The sequence below is a fragment of the Patiria miniata genome, unplaced genomic scaffold (genome assembly GCF_015706575.1).
Source record: "Patiria miniata isolate m_02_andy unplaced genomic scaffold, ASM1570657v1 HiC_scaffold_29, whole genome shotgun sequence".
NCBI lineage: Eukaryota > Metazoa > Echinodermata > Asteroidea > Valvatida > Asterinidae > Patiria > Patiria miniata.
Genome location: NW_024037068.1, coordinates 27033889 through 27061858, shown reverse-complemented (window position 1 = coordinate 27061858; position 27970 = coordinate 27033889). Strand labels below are relative to the sequence as shown.

Here is a 27970-nt window from a genome sequence, read left to right as displayed (position 1 = left end):
TGTTTTACCTTGGTTTTATCCGTGTATCGTGCAGCCATCATGCCACGCCTTTTGAATGATTGTTCGTCCTCCAACTCACCGTCTGTTTTTCACCGATAGTAAACATTTAAAAATATTTCCCGGGGGCGTGCGCCCCCTGCGTCCCCCCTGGGCGGGTCCTGGCCTATGTTCGCACGGGCTTGCGCTAACTCCATGCGATGGGCGCGCGTTGCGAATTAGCCCACGTCACGTACGTATACATATCCATGTACGTGCAAACGCGGAATGCATACGTACCATATCAATTGACGATTGTTTTTTAATACACTTTGGAACTTATTCAATAAATTCCCCGAATTCGTCCGTTTCATACTTGGTATTTATTAGTTTTTTTTCTTTTTAATTTGTTCCGTGGAAAAAAAAAAAAAAATCTCTCCCTTTCTTTATTTTCTTATTTTGGCACTCTTTTTTCCCTCCATATTTTTTACATGGCAAAGGGGGGTGTTTAACAGCCAAAACACCCCCCCCCCCTGCGTACGCGCCTGTATCCAGGTCTTTTTGAAGCATGAGGACGTCATCTGGTGTCTGGATGGATCTGTACACTTGACAATCATCGGCAAATAAACGGGTGGTACTGGAGACTTTGTGATGAATTTCGTTGATGTGAAGGAGGAAGAGATGAGGTCCAAGAATTGTCCCTTGCGGAGCACCACTAAGGACGGGGACCCAGTTAGATTTTTTTACCATTTACGACAACTCGTTGGAACCTTTTGGTGAGGAAGGAGTTGATCCATTTCTTGGTGTCAGTACGAATTCCATAGTAGTCCAGTTTTACGAGCAAGCGATGGTATGGCATGACATCAAAAGCCTTGGAAAAATCTGAAACTGCCATATCTGTCATATGTCCTTGGTCCAAGTTTTTTGCGAGGTCGTGGGTTGTCAGAATAAATTGTGATTCACAAGATCTAGCTTTTCTGAAGGCATGCTGGTTGTCTGCAAGGATGTTCCACTCAGAAAGATATTTCATGAGACTACTATCAATTATATGCTCAAGTAGTTTGCAGCAAACACATGTTAAAGACACCGGTCTGTAGTTAGCTGGGTCTGTTGTTGGTCCTTTTTTATAGATCGGGGTAATGTTTGCCCTTCTCCAGTCTAATGGTAGATCACCAGAATCAGGTGACTGTTGGAATATGTGCCTGAGTATAGGTAAAATCTCATCAGCAGCTATCTTCAAAACTTGATTTGGTATCTGGTCGGGGCCGATGGCTTTGGAGACATCAATAGTTTGTAGCAACTTCTTTACACCCTGTGTTGTGACACTGATGGCAGTCATATCTGGATATGGACTTGGTGGCATAGAAGGTAGTGTGGCGAAACCGACCCCTGACACTATTTGTGGCGGAACCGGTGATTGGCAGACCTCAGGGGGAACTGGTCTTATTTATCCCAGGACTCTAGCCAACTCCTATTATCACACAAACATATTTATTAGCCTAACGAACGGGTGAGCGGCTACCCATACGCAAGGGGGGACACTTAACGAACGGCGGACTAAGCCTAGGGGCTGCTCGTTTGGTGGAAATATACCACCGTTTTGTGATTGAGTAATCAATTGAATGTAATTAGAGCAATACAAGTAGCGACAATAGTCCTCAAGGTGAATTCAGGTAACCCTCACGGCAGACCTAGGTAACCCTCAGTGAACATGGTAACCCTCACAGTGAACCTGAGTAAACCTCACAGAGACTAGTGATTCCAAAGACGATTATCGATAGGATTTATTCAAGAATCTCAATCATCAATAGATTTGGTCAATTATTACAGCTTAACAATAATTTACAATAATCTACAATAATGCACAATAACAGCAATTAACGAGGCGATAAATTATTGATATATATCTGACATATAGACAGTAACCCTCACTGGTTATAACAAGGTCAACTGCACCCTTTGTAGTAAACTTAGCCTTAGGTAACCCTCACGTGGTCAACTGCACCGCATGATAATGAACTTATACAATTATAATCCCAGTTATGACCACACTTCCCTCACACAGATTGGGCTGTCCCAAAAACCCTCACAGAGGGAAGGTAACCCTCAACCCAACTCAGTGTCAAAGCAGGCTGTACTATGTAATCCAGATAACCATCGCATGAATTGAGCGGTCACAATAACCCTCACGAGAAACCAGTTACCCTCAGAGTGAGTTACACAATATAAACCTTACGTGCAATAACCCTCACACAAAACAGGTAACCCTCACAAGTGCTCAGAACGCGGCACAGAGTAAACTCGTCAGGCAAGCTAGTTCAATGATTACGGCAATGATCGCCTCTGTCGTAAAACCCTACCGAATGGTGTCCAACCCACGACAAGCAATCTACCACCGAATCACAGTCTCACCAGCCTCTCAAACCAAGTTCTATAACTCCTAGCCCTTTTGTTCTAGCACTAATCAAGACGCAATAATCAGCCTTAATTTCACAACTAGTATTCCATCTAAATCTTTGTCCCCAATTATCTTAGATAATCGACACTGAATAACATACCTTGAGCTACAACTTCACTCAATCTATTTTAGACAACACTAAGCTTACTGCTAGCTAAACCCAGAGCTTCAACTCCCGAATCCGACCGCACCAGAGCGTCCACCGTCAGAGATGAGCTCCTACTCCCGACCGGGGAGTACGCAACAGCAACGAAGACCCCAGCACCGGCACCGCGACTTGACTCGTCCCTGAACCCCGACGCTTGGCTTCTTGCGACTTGGCAACAGCACCAGAACGCATTCCTACTGCATTGACGCCATCTTGCGAACTAACGCGAGATGATCTCAGGACCCCACGCTAAAGCATGCTAACTCGCGTACAGTCTGCATAACACGCGGTGCTGATCGGTCACTGTACACCATGAATTAATAGTCTCCCGATCACGCAGCACAATTTATTGCTGATTGGTCCACGCGCACTTCGGCATTATAAGCACGCACCGGATGTCCTAGATCAAGCGCATAAATTATTCCTATGACCTAGACTCCTACACAAGTCTGCATATACCTGTACCCCTGTTTCGTCACAGTAGTTGACCTGGATTGCTATCTTCACGAGTGAAAACACTCTCAAACTGTTTAGAGAGAGCTTCTGCTTTCGATTGGTCTTCTGAATGCAATTTTCCATCCACTTTCAGTGTTTGGACTCCAGTGTTATCCTTCCTTCTTGATCTTATGTATCGCCAGAAGTCCTTGGGATTTTCGGATTTAAGTATGTTGTTAACATGGTGCCTGTGGGCACTTCTAATAACTTTGTGTACTGATTTCCTAACTTTTGTAAACTTTTTTCAGTCAGAGCTGGACCCAGACTCTTTTGCTTTGTTGAAGAGTTTTTCTTTTTTTACTACAGAGTCTCTTGATGTTTGTTGTAAACCACGGGGTGCGGTTACGACCTCTAAATACCTGATGAGGAACATTCGAAGAAACAAGGCTACAGATGGAATTGCGAAACCAAGTTCAGTTTTCTTCGGTAGAGCAGTCGGAGGGATTTCTATCAAAGTAATCATTTTGAAGAACAGCAGCTTTTTCTTTGAGGTCTTGTCCGTCCACTTTCTTCCACAAAGGAACTCTACGGGGTGGTTTTTGGCTAAGAACAGTCCTGGTAACAAGCTTAGCCTTGACGACGTAGTGATCACTAAAACCAGCATAAGGCTGCACATCAGATAGCAGCGATGGATGGCTCGTCAGTAGTAGATCCAGAGTATTTTCGGTATCATTGGTGTCACGTCTAGTTGGAAATGTAACAAGGTGGGATAAGTGGTTGTCGTTGATGACATTTATAAGAGTTTGTTGCAAATTTCCTCCAGAGGCAGTGGTGGTATCACTCCATTCAATACCTGCTACATTGAAGTCACCACCAACGATGATGAATGGTGACCGGCAGTTATCATTGATCTTATTAAAAGATTCATCAAGTCATTCAATGGGCAAGGATGTTGCATTTGGTGGTCTGTAGAACCCGCCGATCAAGATAGACTGGCCTGGGAGCGTAGCCTCACACCAAATCATTTCAGTCTCAGGTTGAGAAATATCCAGTCTCTCGAAGCAAGGGATACTGTTGTTCACGGCAATAAATACACCCCAACCATGAGAGTTACGGTCTTTCCTAACAACTTGCATGAAGTCGGGGAAGATCTCAGATGAAAAAATGGAAGGGTCGAGCCATGCAAGACTCAGTGCCAATCAGGATGTCCTGTTGTTCAATGCAGTTTTGCCACGGATACTTCTACAATTCAGTATGGAAATATTAAGGCTTCTATTTCGGTGATCAGATGCATGTTTGCAATTGTCCGGGGTTACCTTCCATTCTCCACATGTTTTCTTGATGACGAGAGGGGGGACGATATTTGCTGTGCTACCAGATGGCTTAACCTTCTTCCAAGTATCTCCTGATTTTTTTCAGTTTTATCGGTGTGACACTAGGATGGGGCTTCGCACAACTCCATGTCCAGCTCGACCTGGTCAGTTTCTTTGAAGTAACTTTTGCTTTGTTCTTGACAGCCTTGAGTTCTTGACAGCATCAATAACAGGTGAGTAATTATCATCTCTCTGGTGAGTAGTGGAGGGGGACTGTCTGGCACAGTTTGACCTTTGGCATAGAAATATGTAAAGGTCACATAAATATGTAAATATGTAGATACAGATATAAATATGAATTAATGGGGTTTTGACATTCTGGCACAGTTTGACCCCTAATGAATGGATGGGATGAATAGGAAATAGGTGAGGGTAAGGAATTGGGTACAGTTTGACCTATTCTATGTGAAAGATTGCATATATGTATGGGGAAATATAAAAATGTTATAGTACAATTTGACCTTAACCCTAACAGTATACATGTAGTTATGTATTTACACGTGTATTACATGCGGTTTACGCAATCCGAAGACGGCCACCTGTGGCCGGCAGTAATCCTCTCGGACAATAGACTGTTGACGTAGGTGGCCGGAAGTGAGCATCGATCCCACGCGGTTTACGCAATCCGAAGACGGCCACCTGTGGCCGGCAGTAATCCTCTCGGACAATAGACTGTTGACGCACGTGCGCTCTCGTGTGGCGAGTGTGTAATCTGTCTGACAATAGGACTCTAAGTGGCCGGAAGTAATTATTGATCACTCCGTGGGGGTTATAGCCGGAACAGATCGATATTTCTCGAAAGGGACCACCGTAGGCCTTGGTGTGAGGCATAGTTTAGAGATGTTGTCAGAGTATATATTCTTAGGGAAATCGTCACTAATTATTTTTAACCTCTGCGTTTCATACGTGAAAAAAGTCAACGAAACTGTCGGACTCCGGATCATTCGGTCATTTATAAATTGTAGAGCAATAGTATGATGTACTGCGTAACACTACCTAGAAATGGATATCTACAGAGAAATACAAAATTGTCAAACGTACAAAGAGCTTGGTTTCATCTTGGATACCGTTGCTACAGCCATGGGGGTATTTGATAAATCGAAGATCCAAGATAGCTAATAATCCATGCGTATGTACGGAGACTGGTCGTCGTTCCACGATGATAGGTAATTCATTATCTCCGTGCACCTATATTCCTCTTGTTATTCAATACAATATGGATGGCACTCTTCTACACTGCCACAGGAATCATCCAAGTGAAATATACATCTATGCGCAGTGATCGTTGGAAATGGAAGGTTTTGACTTTAGCCAGAGCGAATGCTAGTACACATGCACCTGTGACATTCTACTGTATACATTACACTCGTCCGATCAGATGGCGCTTAATCCATGAAGGCTAATTTATCGATTAGGCTATATATCTTTAAGTCTACAGATGCGCGTACAATAAAGAATGGATTCAGTGGTTTAAAAAGGGTCATTATAGCCATAACAAAAACGTTGGTTTTTAAAGGGACACTACGGCCTGGACAGTGCCCGATTGAGCAATGCTTCTCGAATGATGTTTATCGGAAAGAGCATTGTATAACACAACCATCGTTTAAATCTGGGCGTTTGTGTTATTTCGTGCAAGAACGAATTTCAGGGTTCCCCATTTGCGACTCCACCCCCAAAAATCAACAACCCAAGCTATATATTTAAGTAAAGTGTTCGCCTTTTGAGGGCGTATGAGAAACTACATTGGCGTTCGACAGGAAAAACGTATGCGTACACCGTCATGCATCCGATAAGAACCGTGTTTTTTTTTATCCTTTCTCAGGAACGATAACACATTATTGTTTAATTAGATGTTTGAAAATAAGAATCAAAACATGAAATTTTCCGGGATTTCAAACCTTAATACCCCTTTACCGCTGTCTGTACAGGAATGCATCGAACCCTAGTTGTACCACCGTGCCGGACTTGTTTACAAAATCAAGGATATAACTATATGTCTTTTTGTGTTAAAGCAATGGTATGTACTTCTATTGTATATCGAAGATTTAGTGTGTCATAAGGCAACTCACTTTTTTAACCCCAACAAAGTCCCGAAGTTGGACACGGCGCGTGATAAAGCCATACATGAAGCATTAAAGACCGTAAATATTTCGGGGATTATTGACAGGGCGTGTCCAAACACTAATTATATGACTGCATGACAGTAGGGCTTGCCCGATTGTTTAACTGTAAGACAACACCAACAAAGAAAGATACAACTGCATAACGCCACGAGTAGATATATATTAAATGATTTCATCCGTTCCTTACCATTCGGAGATTAACCGTCAAAGCTTCAACATGAATACTATTTCTGCAGTCAAACCCTATGCTTGTTACCAGTGTGACAAACGCTTTGGACGGAGATATAAACCTCTTGAGACATACCGAAAATGCACATACTGAAGATGAATCCGACATAGACGAAGTTGAGGTGGATAATTCTGAACCTGAATTTAAAAGCAGTAGATTTGAAGATATGGAAATGGAAAACTATGAAACTGAATCTACGTATGATGAAGACGAAGATCTTGAGGAAAATGATTCCGAATCCGTCACGGAGGTGGAAGATGACGAATCATCTGATGAAGATGAATCTAGTTCTGATTTGGAAGACAATGCAGCCTATTTAGACTGGTTTAAAGAGGCCATAGAAGCCACCAATGAGATGTGGAGTGAAAAACATGAAAAGAACATCAAAGAGGGCATGAGTGAAGATCAGGCCACGGAAAAGGCCACCAGGAAGACCTTGTGGGCAGTCAAGCGAATCTTTTTCAACAAATACAAAGATTTTTTGTCAAGTTACATACATCTGAAAGATAATGATACTCATCAAGAAATTGTGGACGAGATCGAAGACAGAGTCAATCATTCCGGTATTCTACTGCCCACGGCTGTCAGCAGGGTCATATCTAAACACCAGGCCAATTTTGACGGCATGTTCCATCAAGATGAAGATGACGTTAACGAGGAAGACAGTGACGATTAAAGACTAGTCAACGTTACATTAAGATCACTGATGATTAAATTGCAAAGAATACATTTAAAAACAAATTAAAAAACACATGAGTGTTTCAATGAGAAATAACGTCAATAAAGCAATAATGTTATAACGTATACACTTTCTGCAGTTGTATTTTTCTTTGTTAGTGTTGTCTTACAGTTAAACAATCGGGCAAGCCCTACTGTCATGCAGTCATATAATTAGTGTTTGGACACGCCCTGTCAATAATCCCCGAAATATTTACGGTCTTTCATGCTTCATGTATAGCTTTATCACGCGCCGTGTCCAACTTTGGGACTTTGTTGGGGGTAAAAAAGTGAGTTGCCTTATGACACTCTAAATTTTCGATATACAATAGAAGTACATACCATTGCTTTAACACAAAAAGACATATAGTTAGGAATAATGACCATTTATCCCTGGTTTGTAAAGCGCCCCCCCCCCCCGTTACCTCGGCCTGTCTATAGCTCGTCCGGTCTTCAGTCCAGTCTAGTCCGGTATGTAGGTCTGTCGGGCCTGAAGCTTTGAAGTCAGTCAGGCGCATCAGTTTATTTCCCCTTGGGGAACGTCCAGAGCAGAACAAAAGACGGCTTATCGGATTACAGACTTGTGGCCAGAGATTACCGAACTGTTTAAGTACCGCTGCTGGCCTCAAAAAATGCGGGGTTGGGGGATTTGTTGTAAAACGTTTTCGACACACACATGTACTTACTTTCGGTAATAATGATTGATTCCGTAAAGCTACAGTAGGGCCTATGTTTATATGCCACGATTAAAGTGTGCAGTTTGAAGCTACAAATTTAAATGGTGGTGCAAATCACCGTAAGCTCATTTATTTCTGATAAATTGTTGCAGGTATAATACTTAAGAAAATACATGTATAATGTTCAATTTCAATTGCATAAACTCCTGGGAAAAACAGATTGATTGTATTTAAACCCATAAAAGAAGGACCTTGATATTCACATTAATCCGAACGAAAACCAACATCTTTACATGTATTTGTAAATTCAGGAGTGATAAGTAACTAACTTTGGGCCTTTAAAAAATGGTATTGGGTGGGGGATTACGATGGGCAATTTGTTCTATTTTTCGTAGTTCTTGGCTGAAAAGGATTGCTTGTAAACATTTATGCGTTTGGTTTTTTTTCTACGAGATCCTGAAACGCCTCAACATCAGTTCCTTCCCAAAGCTGTTGAAATCAAAATAAATGTAGTCTGCAATTAAGAAATCCCACACACAACGTATTAATATTCAAAAAGTGAAAATGCTTGCGCTTGCAACCCCATTTGTATGGCATTGTATGGGAAACCCAATAGCACGAGCCTTCGTGAGCTGGTATGGGGGTTCTATTGTTTTGCTCAGGAGATTAATGCTTGCAAGTGTGTAAGTAATTTACAGTCCCATTGTGTGCCAAACCGCATGGCAGGGGTTTTGATCTGTGCCGGGAAGGGGCTCTTTTGTCTCGCGTTGGGGGATGAAAACCACAAGCGGGCGTTTTCTGGGATCAGCCACCGGACTAGCCATCTGGGGCGGTAGCTGGGCCGGTAAGAAAGGGCTTTTTGGGAGGGGGCGAGCTTACCGGGGGGCCCTTGACAAACAGGGGTTGAATGGTCACTAAGACTTATATCCTTGATTTTGTAAACAAGTCAAGGGAAGGTGGTACAACTAGGGTTCGGTGCATTCCTGTACAGACAGCGATAAAGGGGTATTAAGGTTTGAAATCCCGGAAAATTTCATGTTTTGATTCTTATTTTCAAACATCTAATTAAACCATAATGTGTTATCGTTCCTGAGAAAGGATAAAAAAAACCCACGGTTCTCATCGGATGCATGACGGTGTACGCATACGTTTTTCCTGTCGAACGCCAATGTAGTTTCTCATACTCCCTCAAAAGGCGAACACTTTACTTAACTATATAGCTTGGGTTGTTGATTTTTCGGGGGTGGAGTCGCAAATGGGGAACCCTGAAATTCGTTCCTGCACGAAATAACACAAACGCCCAGATTTAAACGATGGTTGTGTTATATAATGCTCTTTCCGATAAACATCATTCGAGAAGCATTGCTCAATCGGGCACTGTCTAGGCCGTAGTGTCCCTTTAAAAAACCAACGTTTTTGTTATGGCTATAATGACGCTTTTTAAACCACTGAATCCATTCCTTATTGTACGCGCATCTGTAGACTTAAAGATATATAGCCTAATCGATTAATTAGCCTTCATGGATTAAGCGCCATCTGATCGGACGAGTGTAATGTATACAATAGAATGTCACAGTTGCTTGTGTACTAACATTCGCTCTGGCTAAAGTCAAAACCTTCCATTTTCTACGATCACCGCGCATAGATGTATATTTTACTTGGATTATTCCTGTGGCAGTGTAGAAGAGTGCCATCCATATTGTATTGAATAACAAGAGGAATATAGGAGCACGGAGATAATGAAATGCCTATCTTCGTGGAACGACGACCAGTCTCCGTACATACGCATGGATTATTAGCTATCTTGGATCTTCGATTTATCAAATACCCCCATGGCTGTAGCAACGGTATCCAAGATGAAACCAAGCTCTTTGTAAGTTTGATAATTTTGTATTTCTCTGTAGATATCCATTTTTAGGTAGTGTTACGCAGTACATCATACTATTGCTCTACAATTTATAAATGACCGAATGATCCGGAGTCCGACAGTTTCGTTGACTTTTTTCACGTATGAAACGCAGAGGTTAAAAATAGTTAGTGACGATATCCCTAAGTATATAAACTCTGACAACATCTCTAAACTATGCCTCACACCACGGCCTACGGTGGCCCCTTTCGAGAAATATCGATCTGTTCCGGCTATAACCCCCACGGAGTGATCAATAATTACTTCCGGCCACTTACAGTCCTATTGTCCGACAGATTACACACTCGCTACACGAGAGCGCACGTGCGTCAACAGTCCATTGTCCAAAAAGATTATCTGGGATTGATGCTCACTTCCGGCCACCTACGTCAACAGTCTATTGTCCGAGAGGATTACTGCCGGCCACAGGTGGCCGTCTTCGGATTGCGTAAACCGCATGTAATACACGTGTAAATACATATAACTACATGTATACTGTTAGGGTTAAGGTCAAATTGTACTATAACATTTTTATATTTCCCCATACATATATGCAATCTTTCACATAGAATAGGTCAAACTGTACCCAATTCCTTACCCTCACCTATTTTCTATTCATCCCATCCATTCATTAGGGGTCAAACTGTGCCAGAATTTCCAAACCCCATTAATTCATATTTATATCTGTATCTACATATTTACATATTTATGTGACCTTTACATATTTCTATGCCAAAGGTCAAACTGTGCCAGACAGTCCCCCTCCACTACTCTGGTGAGGGATCTTTGTATTTGCATTTACCCCTGGTCCAGGATTTAAACTAATATCACCAGCCAAAAGGTTTACCAAGATGGTGAGTGGGAGTCTACCTCTTGGGTAACCTAAAAATGGTTGGGAGAGAGTCTTAATGCCGTTTCCAGGATGTGGGTGCAGAACACAGGAGTTTGAAACTATGCATACATAGAGCGTAAGTCAACAATGTTTGGTGCAAAATTTGGCAAGGTTGTTGTCAGGCAGACTGGATCGAAACTAGCATCAAAATATGGAATAATCCTACCATTAAGCTGATGTTGTTGATTTAAGTAGATTCGCAATCCACAGATGCTTGAGATGATCAAAAGTAATAGTTGTAGGTCGAACGTGTGATACATTTTCCTACTCAGAAACTTCCGTCGGCGTAAAAACATTGCACTGGGTAGCATGGTTGTTTGTTGCCAGTCGAAAATAGTCTTGTGAAAAAAACAAATCAATATACATTACAGTTTAAAAATCCAGGTTGCGAAACAGGCACTTACAGTTTAAGAGTCCAGGTTAAAAAACACATTACAACTTGCTGATGATTGCGGGATGGCAAGACTGCGGGGTGCGATCAATATATCCAAGATGGTCGTCGGACAAAAGAAACTGCGCAATAGTCGTAGCCTTGTTGCCATTTTTTGATTGGACAATTAACGACGTTGAAGTACATGTACGCAAGTACGACGTTTGGTACTATGTACACATACGGGCGCCGCATGTACATGTTCATCGTACAAGACCAGATTCTGCAGGTTTTTCTGTGACACATTTCGTTCACATAATAATACAGAAAAAAAGAGGGAAAGGAAAAACTTTATCATTTCACAAAACCCTACATTGTATATACAGTCGACTCCCTTTATAACGAGGTCCGATGGACTTTCACAATACTGTCGTTATAGCCGGAACCTCGCTAAAACCGGAGCGCAGTTTTCCTCATTCGTTGTGCACAAGGTACGGTACATGTGCGCGCGTGTTTTAATCGTGCAACACACGTCCGAAGACATGAAAAAGGATAGCCGTTTGTTGGTATGTACGTCTGTTATTAATGTATATTAAATATTTAACTGATGGTGATGAATAAATGAAATAAATAAAATACCTTTAAGGGAACATTGTTTAATATTTGAGGACCTGAATCCGGAGGAAAAGGCATCATCGCTGAGAAGAATCGCTGAGAAGAATCAGGCAAGTAGGTCACTCGCACAAATCATGCCGAGCGACATTTTGCTTTCATTTTGCATTTGCTGGAATCGGGCAAGAGAGGGCGCCAATACATGTATTACTTCCTGGTTTTAATGATCTTTAGATGTGGAACTTTACTTTTTGTTGTTGACCTTTTGGAGCAGTTGGGTATTATTGTTTCTGAAGGGATTCTTTGAATTTTTTCGGTTAATCGGTTAACTATAGCGCACATTCGTGCCAAGTGACATTTTGCTTTCGTTTTGCATTTGCTGGAATCGGGAAAGAGAGGGCGCTAATATTACTTCCGGGTTCAAGTGTCTCCATGTGTAATTGAACTTTGACTTTTTGCAGCGATTGGTGATTATTGTTTCTCTTCTTTTAAGTTAATAATAATAAACAAAAGCAGTACTTTCGGATTAACATTTGTACATGTGGTGGGGCATTTGAAGTTCTTGGAAACCTAGCTGTTTTCATTGGGATTGTTTTTTTCGGCGGGGCCGGAGGGGGTGCTTTATTTGTTTTAAGATTTTTGTTTTTTTATTCCTCGGATGAATCTTTCTTGGGGGTGGGGACCACAGTATGTTTTAAACTTTATTTTTTCAAGACAGACTGAATTATCTCTTTTTAGTTGTGGTGGCTCTGAAAGAGCCGTTTGTTTTATGATGCTGTGTTCTTTTCTACTGGAAAAAGTCGGTGATTCTCCTCTGGATGCTCGTCCCAAGCTGCTCCTCTGACAGGTAGTCCATGATGCCAGCTGCGTTGTGGTAGACCTCATCTGTCATGTTGGCCCGAGTGCAAAGGAAGTGTTGCACTTGAGTCATCATGTTGATGCACTGCCGGACAGTGAGTTGTTCTTTCTGGGCCTCCTCTGCTTCCGCCGCCGCCTCCTCCTCGTCGTCATCTGGACCATCGCCTGCTCTCTCTGCTGTTATCTCCGCCGAAATCTCCTCATCACTTGGCTCGTCTGTCACCTGAAGATCTTTATCAGCAGTTGCGTACTCTTGGAAAGTGTTGGGTAGGTGCATGTGGAGAGCCAGACGTTCCCAGATATTATCTGGGCGATCTTGGTCTTGGGCTGGATCTTGGTCTTGAGCGTGGGCTGGATTTTGGGCTTCGTCTTGATCTTGAACTTGTGGTTGTGGTGCTTGAACTGGCTCGAAACCTGCTTTACGGAAGTAGTTGGCGAAACAATCTTGCTTGACGGCTCCCCACGCTGTGTGAACCATATTGATGGCCTGCAAGACGTTGATGGGCTGAGGTGCTTCCCTGGCGTCGTAGGCATTGAGAAGACTCTGTAGCAGCTTGCGACGGTAATGAACCTTCATGTTCATTATCACACCTTGGTCCATAGGCTGGAGCTGTGATGTAGTGTTCGGTGGCAGGAACTGAAGGGTGATGGAGTTCAGGTGGGGGACTTTAGGATGCGCTGCGCAGTTGTCTACGAAAAGAAGAACTTTCCGTTTCTGCCTGGTGAACTTCTTGTCTAGACGGCGAACCCACTCAGTGCATAGATCAGATACCATCCACGCCTTGCGGTTGGCACGGTAGCTGACTGGTAGATATGTCACGTTCTTGAAGCAGCGAAGTTTCTTGAATTTTCCGATGAGGAGGGGTTTCAGCTTCTCTGTGCCATCCATGTTAGCACAAAGCATGACGGTGATGCGCTCCTTGCTCTGCTTACCGCCATGGCATTGCTCTCCCTTGAAAGCCATAGTTTTATCGGGGGTGAGTCGATAAAACAGGCCAGTCTCATCGGCGTTGAAGAAGTCTCTCGGTGCGAACCCATGCAAAATGCGGGGAAGTGTTTCTTTCAACCAGTCGGTGACGGTGACCTGGTCGACTCTGTTGCTCTCCCCACAGATCTGCTTATGCATAATGCCGTGGCGCTCCTTGAAGCGGGATAGCCATCAAGAACTTGCTCGGAATGCTCCGTGCCCCATCATCTGGGACAGCTGATCAGCTTTCTCTCGCAGCATTGGGCCGTTGACGGGAAGATTCTTGGCTCGGGTCCCACGGAACCACTGGAGAAGGGCCTCCTCGACATCTTCGAACGTAGCAGTGCGAAATCTCTTTCTCGAGGGTTCAAACTTTGAAGACTCAAAGTTTGACGTGATGTTTTCTCGGTTCTTCATGATGGTTGCCAGGGTACTTGAAACGATACCATAGTGGCGCGCAGCCTTCTTGCGTCCGGCATTGACAGCCCTGATGATTTCCATCTTGGTCTCGATGGAATGTCCCTTTCGCTTGTTCTTGATTGAAGCCATTGCAGTAAAAATCTCGATATTTATCTCGAGATGTATCTCGGTATTTGAATGAACATTGCAAGCTATCTGCAATGATTCGTTGGACATTAATTGTGTGCATAAACTTTGGGAATGGAAGAATTACTTCTCTCTTTAAAAACTCATATATTATTCATCTATATTAAGTTCTTGCCTTCTTTAAAAACAAAATTAATGTAAATTTATTAATTGTATGTACATATTATGCGTATTAAATTGATCCCTGCTTTTCTCTTAAATCATTGTTTTAATTTTAAAATAGTTAAAAAGTTTTTAAAAAATACCTCCCTAATATCTAAAAAGGACTGATGATGCGACCGGAAGAACTAATTACTTAACACTTCAATTCCGTATTCACTTTCATGCATTGATGGGGGTGTGTCTAAACGATCTCAAGATGTAATTATAGATCATTTGGACAATTGGAAATCTGTTTTCTTTATGATGTTCGTTTATGAAAACTGACCGTCACTAAAGTAATTCTGAAAGTATTGTATAGTGAGTGCGCTTCCCGGGTGCGTAAGCAGCGCTACTTGCGACCGCGCTTGCAGCATAGCTACTTGCACTGGAGATATGAAGACACCATCAAATGAACGTCGTTCATCGTCCAATACAAAATGGCATAAAGGCTACGACTATTGGGCAGTCAAAAGAAGGACTTATGGGAGTCCTACTAAAGCGCGTCAACAAGCGTCAACAAGCGTCAACAAGCCTCAACGGTCGTCAACGAGCATCAACAAATTTTGTATAGGCTTTTGAATATTTAAAACAGCTTTAAATGGTAGAAAAAGCAATAAAGAACATCTTCTGCATATCAATTAAAGTTAGAACTATTTTAAAACTTGGTTATTTTGAAAGCGAAATGCACGACGAGTTTGTCGATAAAAGTTGACCGCCGTCTTGTTTATGTGTAGCTAGCCGTACTACGCATGCGTGAAGTGTACAGAGCCATACTTTGCATGCGCGAAGTCTACAGCGCCATCCAAACAAGATGGCGGCCAACTTTTATCGACAAATTCGTCGTGCATTTCGCGTTCAAAAAAACAAGTTTTAAAATAATTTTAACTTTAATTGAAAGCAGAAGATGTTCTTTAAATTATTACTTTTTCTACAATATAGAGCTGTTTTTAATGATTTTAATGTTCAAAATTTGTTGACGCTCGTTGACGACCGTTGAGGCTTGTTGACGCGCTCTAGTACTAGTAGGACCGACTTAGAGTGGACCGACTTATGGAGGTTGCAGAATTCCACAGTCGCACAATGGTGGTTTTGCAGTACAAAAACCTCACGTTTCCAGCAATCAATCCAGCCTCCAAATGCGACAAATTTCAAGTCAACGGCTTTTAGAACTTTCCAAAATAACGATGATCAGGCGATTTTTAAGAACAGTCACGAACTCAAAACAGTGAGGCAGACACTTACAGTTACAGTTTAAAGTTTAAAACTTACACTACAGTTTAAAATCCAGGTTGAAGAAGCAGGCATTTACTGTTTTAAGAATCCAGGTTAAAAACATCTTTAAAACTAGAGATCTATGTCTGTTTGCAACAGAACATAGGGCTTTTCCGCATTATGATTTTTTTCTATCAATAATACGTCCCTGAATATGCATGAACATAAAATCGGCTAAAACGATCACTGTGGACAGGATTTGACCTCAGGAACACGTGCGCTGCGGGTTGACTGACATACGATGTACCGTATGTGCGCATGTACAACGTACGTGCATGTGCTATACACATTGTGGAAGTCCTGTGCATGTTTTAAAGCTCTCTACCGCAACTTGCGCAAGGGTATTTTTTGCCGACGTCGCGTCAACTGTGTGAACAATTTGACAAGCTGGGAACTTGGCACTGTTGAGGCAAATGTTTACGCTATCATTTAATGGGCAATTCAAAATCATATCTGTAGGATTGATTTGTTATCAATTTTTGAAAGAGGAAAGGTCTTTTCAACGGAACTTCCAGTCTGATGACGTCATACGCCTAAAACTTCGCACAAGTCTTAAGTGGGTCATGGTCATCATATACACCAATATTTAGGCGATTCCGACAAACTTCGCCACAGACATCAATTCAAAATACATTTTTGAAAATTTTCAACCTGTCGCTAGAGGGCGCTCGAATATTGCATGACGTCACCGGTAAATGATTTGAGGGATACTATCAGCCAAGAGACTAACACCGTTAAAAGCAAGTTCATATCTATTACCATTTTTAAATAAAAAGCCACTTCCGGTTTTGGCCTATTTCGACCGGAAGCAAGGGTCACGTGATTGCACGCACACTGAATGAAATAAAGACCCCAACCTACTCTACCACTTGCCGGCAACAGAATGCTGCGGATGCGTACGGTTGATTTCTTATGCATGATTAAATATCAAAAGTGTCACAATGGACAAACAGTGGTGTAAATGAATTACTAGCAAAGAGTCGAAAATGCCCTTTGAAAATCGGGGGAAAAAATAATATCTGTGTACAAAGTCCATGGGAAAAATTAATTATTCATAAATCCATAATAAATTACTTGATGACGTCACCATGACGTCATTCTTCGGGGCACATCTATGCTATAAGGACTAAGCCTATGCTGACTTTGAACGATGTATGACAAAGATGAGTGGCAAAAGTGAGGGGCGGAAGAAACGTGTACAATGTCTATGGGATTTGCCAGGGAATAAAAAGAAGAAGAAAGAAAAACTAGAGGTCTATGTCTGTTTGCAACAGAACATAGGGCTTTTCCACATTATTTTTAATTGAGGTCATGTTTTTCTGTTTTGTGCAAAACTGTGTGCATTTACGTTTTGTCTAACAAACCTCATTCAAATGGCAATTTGATTTTGGCATATTGCATTTGTTATATATAAAATATATATAATCACACGATGACGTCATGATGACGTCACCTCAATATTTATTTGAAACACATCCCTGCCTACCCCCATACCAAGTTTCAACCCAATCTGACATACTGTTCATGAGATATAGGGGCTTAAAATATACAAGTTAACGATGACGTCACATGTCTAATGATGACGTCATCGTAACAATACTTGGCAGTGCTCATTATTTTATTGTGGTTTTAGTCTGTACCAAGTTTGAAAAAAATCGGATAAAGTGTTAAATTTTGTAAGCAGAATAAAATTGGCAATATTAAAAAAATCTTTAAAAATCGACCGATAACGTCATCGTGACGTCATTCAAGATTTTGTGTACTAGTGTTATTATCTACCCACCCACCAAGTTTCAAGACGATCGGAAATTCCCTTATATGTGTTTCAAAAAATCGCATTTTTGTTGACGTCATTATGACGTCACACCTTTTTCCAAATTTTGTGCATTTATCTATTGCCCAGCGAACCTAATACAAAAAGAATTTTGAATTTATCATATTGCGTTTGTGAGATATGGCTTAAAGGTCCAAAACTTCAAAAATCTATATAAAATCACACGATGACGTCATGATGACGTCACCACAATTTTCGTCTATAACACATCCCGATCTACCTACATACCGAGTTTCAACTCAATCGGACTGACAGTTCTGTAGATATAGGACTTTGTAATATGCACATGAATGATGACGTCACATGACCCATGATGACGTCATCATGACGTCGCTCGTCCGCACACATCTATGCTGTATGGACTATGTCTATGCAAACTTTGAACGAAATGCAACAAAGTTTAAGGGCAAAAGTGGCGTGTAGAATAAACATGTACAAAGTCTATGGGGTTTTGGAAAAAAAGAAGAAGAACTAGAGGTCTATGTCTGTTTGCAACAGAACATAGGGCTTTTCCGCATTATGTTTTTTTTTTTGAGGTCATTTTTTTCTGTTTTGTGCAAAACTGTGTGAATTTACGTTTTGTCTAACAAACCTCATTCAAATGGAAATTTGATTTTGGCATATTGCATTTGTCATATATAAAATATATATATAATCACAAGATGACGTCATTATGACGTCAGCTCAATATTTATTTGTAACACATCCCGGCCTGCCCCCATACCAAGTTTCAACCCAATCTAAATCACTGTTGATGAGATATAGGGGCTTAAAATATACAAACGATGACGTCACATGTCTAATGATGACGTCATTGTAACAATATTCGGCAGTGCTCATTATTTTATTGCGGTTTAGTCTGTACAAAGTTTGAAAACAATCGGATTAATGAAAGTGTTAAATTTTTTAAGCAGAATAAAATTGGCAATATTAAAAAAATCTTTAAAAATCGACCGATGACGTCATCGTGACGTCATTCAAGATTTTGTGCACTAGTGTTATTATCTACCCACCCACCAAGTTTCAAGACGATCGGACATTCCCTTATATGTTTTTCGAAAAATCGCATTTTTGCTGACGTCATTATGACGTCACACATTTTTCCAATTTTGTGCATTTATCTAATGCCCAGCGAACCTAATACAAAAAGAATTTTGAATTTATCATATTGCGTTAGTGAGATATGGCTTAAAGGTCCAAAACTTCAAAAATCTATATAAAATCACACGATGACGTCATGATGACGTCACCTCAATTTTCGTCTATAACACATCCCGATCCACCTACATACCAAGTTTCAACTCAATCGGACTGACAGTTCTGAAGATATAGGACTTTGTAATATGCATATTAATGATGACGTCACGTGACCCATGATGACGTCATCATGACGTCGCTCTTCCGCACACATCTATGCTGTATGGACTATGTCTATGCAAACTTTGAACGATATGCAACAAAGTTTAAGGGCAAAAGTGGCGTGTAGAATAAACGTGTACAAAGTCTATGGGGTTTTGGGAAAAAAAGAAGAAGAAGAAGAAGAAGAAGAAAGAAAAAAAATCAGAACAAAAAGAAAGGCTTTTCCGCATTTTTGCGGAAAAGCCAACTAGAGCTCAATGTCTGTTTGCAACAGAACATAGGGCTTTTCCGCATTATGATTTTTTTTAATCAATAATATGCCCTGAATATTCATGAACATAAAATCTGTCAAAAGAATTTTGCATTTTGCATGTTGCGTTCGGGAGATATGGCTAAAAGGTCCAAACAAATAAATATTCATATAAAATCTCAGGATGACGACATCATGACGTCACCTCATTTTTAATCTATAACACATCCTGGTATAGCCACATACCAAGTTTCAACCCAATCGGACTTACATTTCTGTAGATATAAGACTTCACAATATGTACGTAAATTTTCAAAAATCAATAAAAAAATTAGGTGATGACGTCATCGTGACGTCATAGTCTAGGCAGAATTTTTGTATGAGGGTCTTCCTTGGCTGTAACTTTGATGACGATTCCAGATCGCCAAGTTATAAAAATGGTGGCTTGAAAACGTGTACACATAAAAGTCAATGGGTTAAAAATCCAACAGCAGAAAAACTGCACCTTTAAATACGTGATTTGCCTTTAAACTGAAACTTTTTTATCAAATATTACTTGATATTCTGACTCTTGGGAATATTTTCAATCAAATGACAGGCGAAAAAAAAATACGATTTCTTTTTCCTTCTCATAGTAATTCTCAGCCGAAGTTCAGAACTACTCAGTAAGATATATCAGTGTTGTATAGGGAAAGACTTGTGGAGAAAGCTGTGTACAAAGTCTATGAGAAAAATTAATTATTCATGAATCCATAATAAATCATTTGATGATGACGTCATCATGATGTCTTAGTCTTGGCATAATTTTTGTATGAGGGTCTTTCTTGGCTGTAACTTTGATGACGATTCCAGATCGCCAAGTTATGAAAATGGTGGCTTGAAAACGTTAATAGGTTAAAAATCCCACAGCAGAAAAACTGCACCTTTAAATTAGTGATTTTCCTTTAAACTGAAACATTCTTATAAAATATTACTTGCTATTCTAACTCTTGGGAATATTGTCAATCAAATGACAGGCGTAAAAAAATACGATTTCTTTTTCCTTCTCATAGTAATTCTCAGCCGAAGTTCAGAAAATCTGTCAAAGTTAGCCGAAAATCGGCTAAAACGGTCACTGTGGACAGGATTTGACCTCAGCAACACGTGCGCTGCAGGCTGACTGACATACGATGTATGTGCCTATGTACAACGTACGTGCATGTACATGTACATGTACATTGTGGACGTCCTGTCCTGTGCATCTTTTGAAGCAGAGGTATTGTCAACGTGAAGTTTTAGGCGTGCGCAGGGTATGTTCGAGTTCGCTTATCGCCTCGAAACTTTGAAATGTTTTAGACCTACCCTTCAATCGACAATTAAAGTAAAAACAAATATAAAAACTGCCATGGTTGATTTTTCAGGAATTTTCAAATGAAAAAGGGTCTTTTTATTATAACTTCTGGTCTGATGACGTCATTTGCCTAAAACTTCCCACACGTCTTAAGTGGGTCAAGGTCATTATATACACCAATATTTAGGCGATTCCGACAAACTTCGCCACAGACATCTATTGAAAATACATTTTTGCTAATTTTCAACCTGTCGGTAGAGGGCGCTCGAAGATTGCATGACGTCATCGGTAGATGATTTGAAGAATTCTATCGGCCAAGAGACTAACACTGTTAAAAGCAAGTTCATATCTATTACCACTTTCAAATAATAAGCCACTTCCGGTTTGGGCCTTTTTCGACCGGAAGCAAGGGTCACGCTATTGCACGCACACTGAATGAAATGAAGACCTTAACCTGCTCTACCACTTGCCGGCAACAGAATGCTGCGGACGCGTACGGTTGATTTCTTATGCATTTTTAAATATTAAGAGTGTCACAATTTAATTGCCTATAAATAAACACAGGATGACGTCATCATGACGTCATCATTCCACACTGTTGTTTGAATTAGGGTCTTTGCTTGGACAAAGATTGGTGTTAATGAATTACTGGCAAAGAGTCAAAAATGCCCTTTGAAAATCGACAATTATTTTTTTAATTTCTGTGTACAAAGTCTATGGGAAAAATTAAATATTCAAAAATCTATAATAAATTAGTCGATGACGTCACCATGACGTCAATCTTCGGGACACATCTTTGCTATAGGGGCTATGCTTATGCTAACTTTGAAAGATGTATGACAAAGATTAATGCCAAAAGTGGCGTGTAGAATAAACGTGTACAAAGTCTATGGGGTTTTGGGAAAAAAAGAAGAAGAGGAAGAAGAAGAAGAAGAAGAAGAAGAAGAAGAAGAAAGAAAAAAAATCAGAACAAAAAGAAAGACTTTTCCGCAACAATGCGGAAAAGCCAAAAAGAAGAAGAAGAAGAAGAAAGAAAAACTAAAGGTCTATGTCTGTTTGCAACAGAACATAGGGCTTTTCCGCATTATGTTTTTTTTTAAATTGAGGTCATGTATTTCTGTTTTGTGCAAAACTGTGTGCATTTACGTTTTGTCTAACAAACCACATTTAAATGGAAATTTGATTTTGGCATATTGCATTTATATATATATATTCACAAAATGACGTCATTATGACGTCAGCTCAGTATTTATTTGTAACACATCCCGGTCTGCCCCCATACCAAGTTTCAACCCAATCTAAATTACTGTTGATGAGATATAGGGGCTTAAAATATACAAACGATGACGTCACATGTCTAATGATGATGTCATTGTAACAATACTTGGCAGTGCTCATTATTTTATTGCGGTTTTAGTCTGTACCAAGTTTGAAAACAATCAGATTAATGAAAGTGTTAAATTTTGTAAGCAGAATAAAATTGGCAATATTAAAAAAATTGTAAAAAAATTAACTGATGACGTTATCGTGACATCATTTAAAATGTTATGTACTAGTGCTATTATCTACCCACCCACCAAGTTTCATGACGATCGGACATTATCTTATATGTGTTTCAAAAAAGCGCATGTTTGATGACGTCATGATGACGTCACACTTTTTTCAAGTTGTATACATATACATATTGCCTAACAAACATAATACAAAAAGAATTGTAAATTTATCATATTGGGTTCGTGATATATCGCTTAAAGGTTCAAAACTTCAGAAATCTATATAAAATCACACGATGACGTCATGATGACGTCACCTCAATAAATATTTGCAACACATCCCGGCCTACCCCCATACCAAGTTTCAACCCAATCGGACGTACTGTTCATGAGATATAGGGGCTTAAAATATACAAGTTAACAATGACGTCACATGTCTAATGATGACGTCATAGTAACAATACTTGGCAGTGCTCAATATTTTATTGTGGTTTTAGTCTGTACCAAGTTTGAAAAAAATCGGATTAATAAAAGTGTTAAATTTTGTAAGCAGAATAAAATTGGCAATATTAAAAAAAATCTTTAAAAATCGACAGATGACGTCATCGTGACGTCATTCAAGATTTTGTGTACTAGTGTTATTATCTACCCACCCACCAAGTTTCAAGACGATCGGACATTCCCTTATATGTGTTTCAAAAAATCGCATTTTTGCTGACGTCATTATGACGTCACACATTTTTCCAAATTTTGTGCACTTATCTATTGCCCAGCAAACCTAATACAAAAAGAATTTTGAATTTATCATATTGCGTTTGTGAGATATGGCTTAAAGGTCCAAAACTTCAAAAATCTATATAAAATCACACGATGACGTCATGATGACGTCACCTCAATTTTCGTCTATAACACATCCCGATCTACCTACATACCGAGTTTCAACTCAATCGGACTGACTGTTCTGTAGATATAGGACTTTGTAATATGCATATTAATGATGACGTCACGTGACCCATGATGACGTCATCATGACGTCGCTCTTCCGCACACATCTATGCTGTATGGACTATGTCTATGCAAACTTTGAACGATATGCAACAAAGTTTAAGGGCAAAAGTGGCGTGTAGAATAAACGTGTACAAAGTCTATGGGGTTTTGGGAAAAAAAGAAGAAGAGGAAGAAGAACTAGAGGTTTATGTCTGTGTAATGAACAGAACATAATGCTTTTTCGCATTGATGATTGTTGATTGTTGATGTTGATTATTGATGTTGATGATAAGGGTTGACATTAGAGGGTTGAAAAACAGCGGTCGTACGTAGTTATTTTGTAGAGCAAAATTACAAAGAGTCAGGTATGGATCCTAGACACCAGGATAAACGACTGTTGCGAGCTCGAGTACAAAATGCACTGAATGGATTAATACCCGTTGGCGGATAATCGGGAATTTTGCAGGTCTGCCATTGTATGGGTTTTTGCATGATATCTAAAACGGAAATATTCGTAAAACTGTAAGTAAAAATACTTCTTATTTAAGATATAATTGTTCCAAATTAGTTAAGAAATAAAAACTTGCGGATATAACAGATGGTATTGTGCATTTGTTGTTGTTATAGATAAAGTATTTATCCTGGGAATAAAGATCAAATTTTGAGGAGAACACCGTTAACACCAATTTCGTTTTAATGAGGTTTTTATTAAATAGTTTTAGAGAGATGTGATGTTGAACCGATGAAACAAAAGCGACATTTCATTGTTCATTTTACAGCTAAAGATATTGTGGTCGGCATTACCATGGTTATGTAGTTATCACTTATCAGAATTCAATAATGAAGATCAAAAACGTGGATTCATGAATATTGAAAAATATAATTTGCTGGCTTGACAAACTTCGAGGCCAGATTGGCCGCAGAGCTTTGCAAATGTGAAGCCACCGCGTGCAGTGGTCTTTGTTGAAAAGTATTCATGGTATTTGCTACCAATACAGGTTATTATCACGTGTTTAACTAGGAGGCATTTAACCTGGTGTCCAGGATCCATGAGTCAGGTGAGGATCTGAAATAATGTTTCTGTTAAATAAACACTATTTTGAGATAAGTTTGTAAGATAATTAATTATTTTTCAAATTTTGTTAAATTCATGAATTTGCGGGAAATTTTCATGGCTTAAAACTTGTTAACAATTTGAAATATTTTTGTTAAAATTCAGTGGCGCATCCAGGATTGGGGGCTGGGGGATATAATTTTTTTGAATAAAATTGGGCGCTATCTTTTGTGGGCGCTATTTTTGACGTCAGTGGCGGCAGTTACACCCCTATTATTTCACTCGAAAATAGGTCACATACAAATCATCAAGGTCAAATTGTATGAGAAAAAAAATATGAAAAACTTTTGGGGAACTGAAGGATCCCCACGGCTTTTGATAGGATACATGGCATTGTAACGAATCACGTCATGGATTCGAAAATGAATATTTATCACGGTGTGTGGATGGATGGGATTTAGGTTGTCGTATTGTTTGATGTTCAATAAAGTTATTTCAATACAGAACAATTTTCAAAATGGACATAGTGGTTACCTCTGGACTGAGGAAAAGATGTTGGCATGCATTTACTACAGGCCACGTACTGTGCCTCCCCTCTCACCTTTTTTTCCCAAAAATTGGTTGAAGTGGTCAAAAATTGTCTCAAATGACACCACAGAGTGTCTAGAATGTAAAGTTAAGCGGGTCCCGGACCCCATGCCGTTTGGGCTTCGGGCTCGCATGAGTGCTGATCAAGGTATGTTCCCCCGCCCCCCTCACACTTTTGAAAAGCGATTGACGCCCTTGCGCTGTGTCAAAGGCAGCTCGACGAAAGCGGATTTTTTTTTTTTAATTTTTTTCATGTACATTGGATGACTGGGTGTGTAGCAAGGGTACTGTGAAGTTATTGTTATTTGCTAATGAATAGATACCTAAATTTGAATAATCAAGATGGATTGGGGCGATTGTGTGCAAATAAAAAATACCGCAATCCGACGTCGAGTGTGTGATGACGCCCTCTCGCGGGGGTGGATGGTTGGCGAGGAGAGTTAATGTGTATCAAAGCTTGCTCTATGATCAAAGTAAAGAATATGTAGGTTCTATAGACTTTTTTGTTAGAAAAAGAAGAAGTGATAAATGAAAGTAAGATCCGTCATTGGACGGGAGTTATGTTTTTTGTTGTTTTGAAATCTGGTGTTTGTTTCTGAATAGAATGAGCTTGAAAAGAAAATACAGTTAAAATTCATTAATCACTTAAAATTCATTAATCGTCATTACGTTATTAAGAGATCATTTAAGATTTTGACCAGTGTTATCAATATAATTGAAAAATATGCTTTTTAAGTGGAGTTTAAAAGTTGAGTTTAAAAGTGCTGCAGAACAACGCTTTTTTGAAAAGCACAGGATGTTATTAGTTTTTTTCTGTATTTTTGTTTCTTTATAAAGGAGTGGGGTTGTGTGTTCAGTTATTGTGTTGTATTCGCCGTCTGCATGGGATCGCTGCTGTGTGAGTTTTCCTGCTCAGTGCTCATATTTAAATCATACAGATTTTCATCCCTTGTGTTGAATACCATTTATTGTATCATAAATTGTTTGTTGAAATGTTATATTGGCTATCATTTATTGCAATTGGTAATTATTTTTATGATCTCTAATTTTGTTATTCGCGTTGAGTCTTTGTGGATGGATATTGGCGCTATATAAATATGTTCTGTAGTATAAAAAGAAATAATGAACATACTTTTTGGGGCATTTTGCAACGGACAATGGTTGTACATTATAATGTGAACTTGTAACAAGGGCGAGGAAAATAAATTGTTGTCACAGTTCTGTAAACCGTGATCCTTCGCATGTATGCAAAGCAAGTTGAAAATTCTGAGAATGTTGAAAATGTGATTAGCGCCCTCTTTGTGAAATATTCATAAAATTTATGACTGGGTAGTCTGGTTCCCTGTTCTCATTGCGCTTTGAATTGCGCAGTATATTGGGGAGGGGGGCAGTCTAGTGACTGGCGTGCGTGGAATGTTGGTGTGATCGTACTGTACCGTACGTGTATGATGTGTATCAAAATGGAGCAGAGATTAGAGTAAGATAGGCATACTCAATGCGGAGAAAACTTGTTAAAAATTGTTGATTTAATGGATGAGTTTTATATTGGATGTTATGTAATGTAAGGTTATAGAATCAGTGTGGCAGGCTTGTACCTTGTCATAGGTGTGTAATCAATTGCAAAGAAAATGCGGAACGAGCAGTGTTTTTAAAAAAAAAAAGCTAGTTTCTCCAACGCTGGTCGGCTGACCAGCGTTGGAAAAATACAATATTTTCTTGAAAATGTCAGCACACCAGGAGCCATGATTTTACACGATGCCTAAGACTTTCATTGCTTAACAATCCAGGAAGTTATTGTGTGATTAAGTTTTGTGAAGTTATTTGTAAATTGAATTGAATAAAGAGTTATAGTTAAAATGATTTTTATCTCACTGCATGGGGGATGCTCTCACTGCAGATTTTTTTTTCTTCTGATGGTGAATGTGGTATTTGCCATCTATGAAGACATTGATTATAAGTAGATTTGTGATGTTTGTGAAGAGATACAATATGACTCTGACAAAGAAATTTGTTTGCAGCCATTCATATTTGATTATGTTGTTTCAATGAGATGTATGAAGTATTGTCAATGAGAGAAGTAAACATTTTGGTCAAGGGATGATTACAAAATTGATATTTAGTGAGAAATGTTTGTTTGATTGATAAAATACCTGGGAAATTAAAAGAAAAGTTTTGAAGGCTCTGCACAATCCAAAAAAAAAAATTGTTAAGATGTCAAAGAAAAGCTGTTTGCAGCTGTTTTGGGGTTTGATGGGATGTTGCGAAAAAATATTGTTGTTTTTCTGTAGTGGTGACTTCTTTTCCTTTTTTTTTATGTGTTCACAGATTGCATCTTCAGAAGTCTTCCTTTCTGATGGAGCGAAAGGAACTAAATCCTGGTGAAAACCAGGTTCCTGGCAGGAGCCTTGTACTTGTGAACCATAACAATAACCATAACAATAACCATAACTATGAGCATGAGAACCATGAGCATGAGAACCATGAACATGAGAGCCATGAACATGAGAACCATGGACATGAGAACCATGATCTTGAGAACCATGAACTTGAGAACCATGGACTTGAGAACCTTGAACTTGAGAACCATGAACTTGAGAACCATGAACATGAGAACTATGAGCATGAGAACCATGAGCATGAGAACCATGAACATGGGAACCATGTACATGAGAATCATGAGCATGAGAACCATGAGCATGAATATCATGAACATGAGAGCCATGAACCTGAGAACCATGAGCCTGAGAACCATGAACTTGAGAACCATGTACATGAGAACCATGTACTTGAGAACCATGAACTTGAGAACCATGAACTTGAGAACCATGAACTTGAGAACGAAGCATGGGATGAGTCAGGTTCTGTGATGAGGCAGGTTTTGAGAACAAACCATAAAGACAACTTGAGGACAAACCCTGAAAATGAAAATGAATTTGTTGAAAATCGATGTGAAATGAAAGCTGAAATTAATCAGCAGTGTGGAATGGACAAAACATTTAGGAAAAAAGTGAAGGAAAGAAAGAGCTGTGATGAAAATCAGTTGATGGAGTGTTATTATTTACAGATTGTTAAACCTAAGAAGATGCTTGTGAAGAAGGCACAGGAAGAAAATGACAGACAGAGGCGACAGGAAAGACAGAAGAAAGTGAGTATTCTGAGAGAGGGCAGAAAGAGACGATTATCATTGGTTAGTAACCTGCCTGGTGTACAATGGCTTAAACAAAATAGTTGGACAAAGCACTGTGGTAGTGGTCGTCTCTTGGATTATGTAGAAGAGATTTGGGAAGGAAATGGTAGAAAGAGGCCATCAAGACA

General features: G+C 39.7%; 2 protein-coding genes across 2 annotated transcripts; both read right to left on the bottom strand.

The window, feature by feature from the left end:
• Positions 1–12703: 12703 nt before the first annotated feature.
• Positions 12704–13923, bottom strand: LOC119735341 (tigger transposable element-derived protein 6-like). Its single transcript, XM_038209036.1, has one exon. The coding sequence runs from the start codon at positions 13898–13900 to the stop codon at positions 12704–12706; it is 1197 nt and encodes a 398-aa protein (XP_038064964.1). The 5' UTR covers positions 13901–13923.
• A 13100-nt stretch (positions 13924–27023) lies between these two features.
• LOC119735340 lies at positions 27024–27482 on the bottom strand. Its single transcript, XM_038209035.1, has one exon. It carries the CDS (start codon positions 27480–27482, stop codon positions 27024–27026), a length of 459 nt encoding a protein of 152 aa, XP_038064963.1.
• Between the last annotated feature and the right edge of the window lie 488 nt (positions 27483–27970).

What these genes read in the sequence shown, in the direction of transcription:
- LOC119735341 (XM_038209036.1), bottom strand. Translation starts at nt 13,900, where the DNA reads ATGCATAAGCAGATCTGTGGGGAGAGCAACAGAGTCGACCAGGTCACC.
- LOC119735340 (XM_038209035.1), bottom strand. Translation starts at nt 27,482, where the DNA reads ATGGTTCTCAAGTTCATGGTTCTCAAGTTCATGGTTCTCAAGTACATG.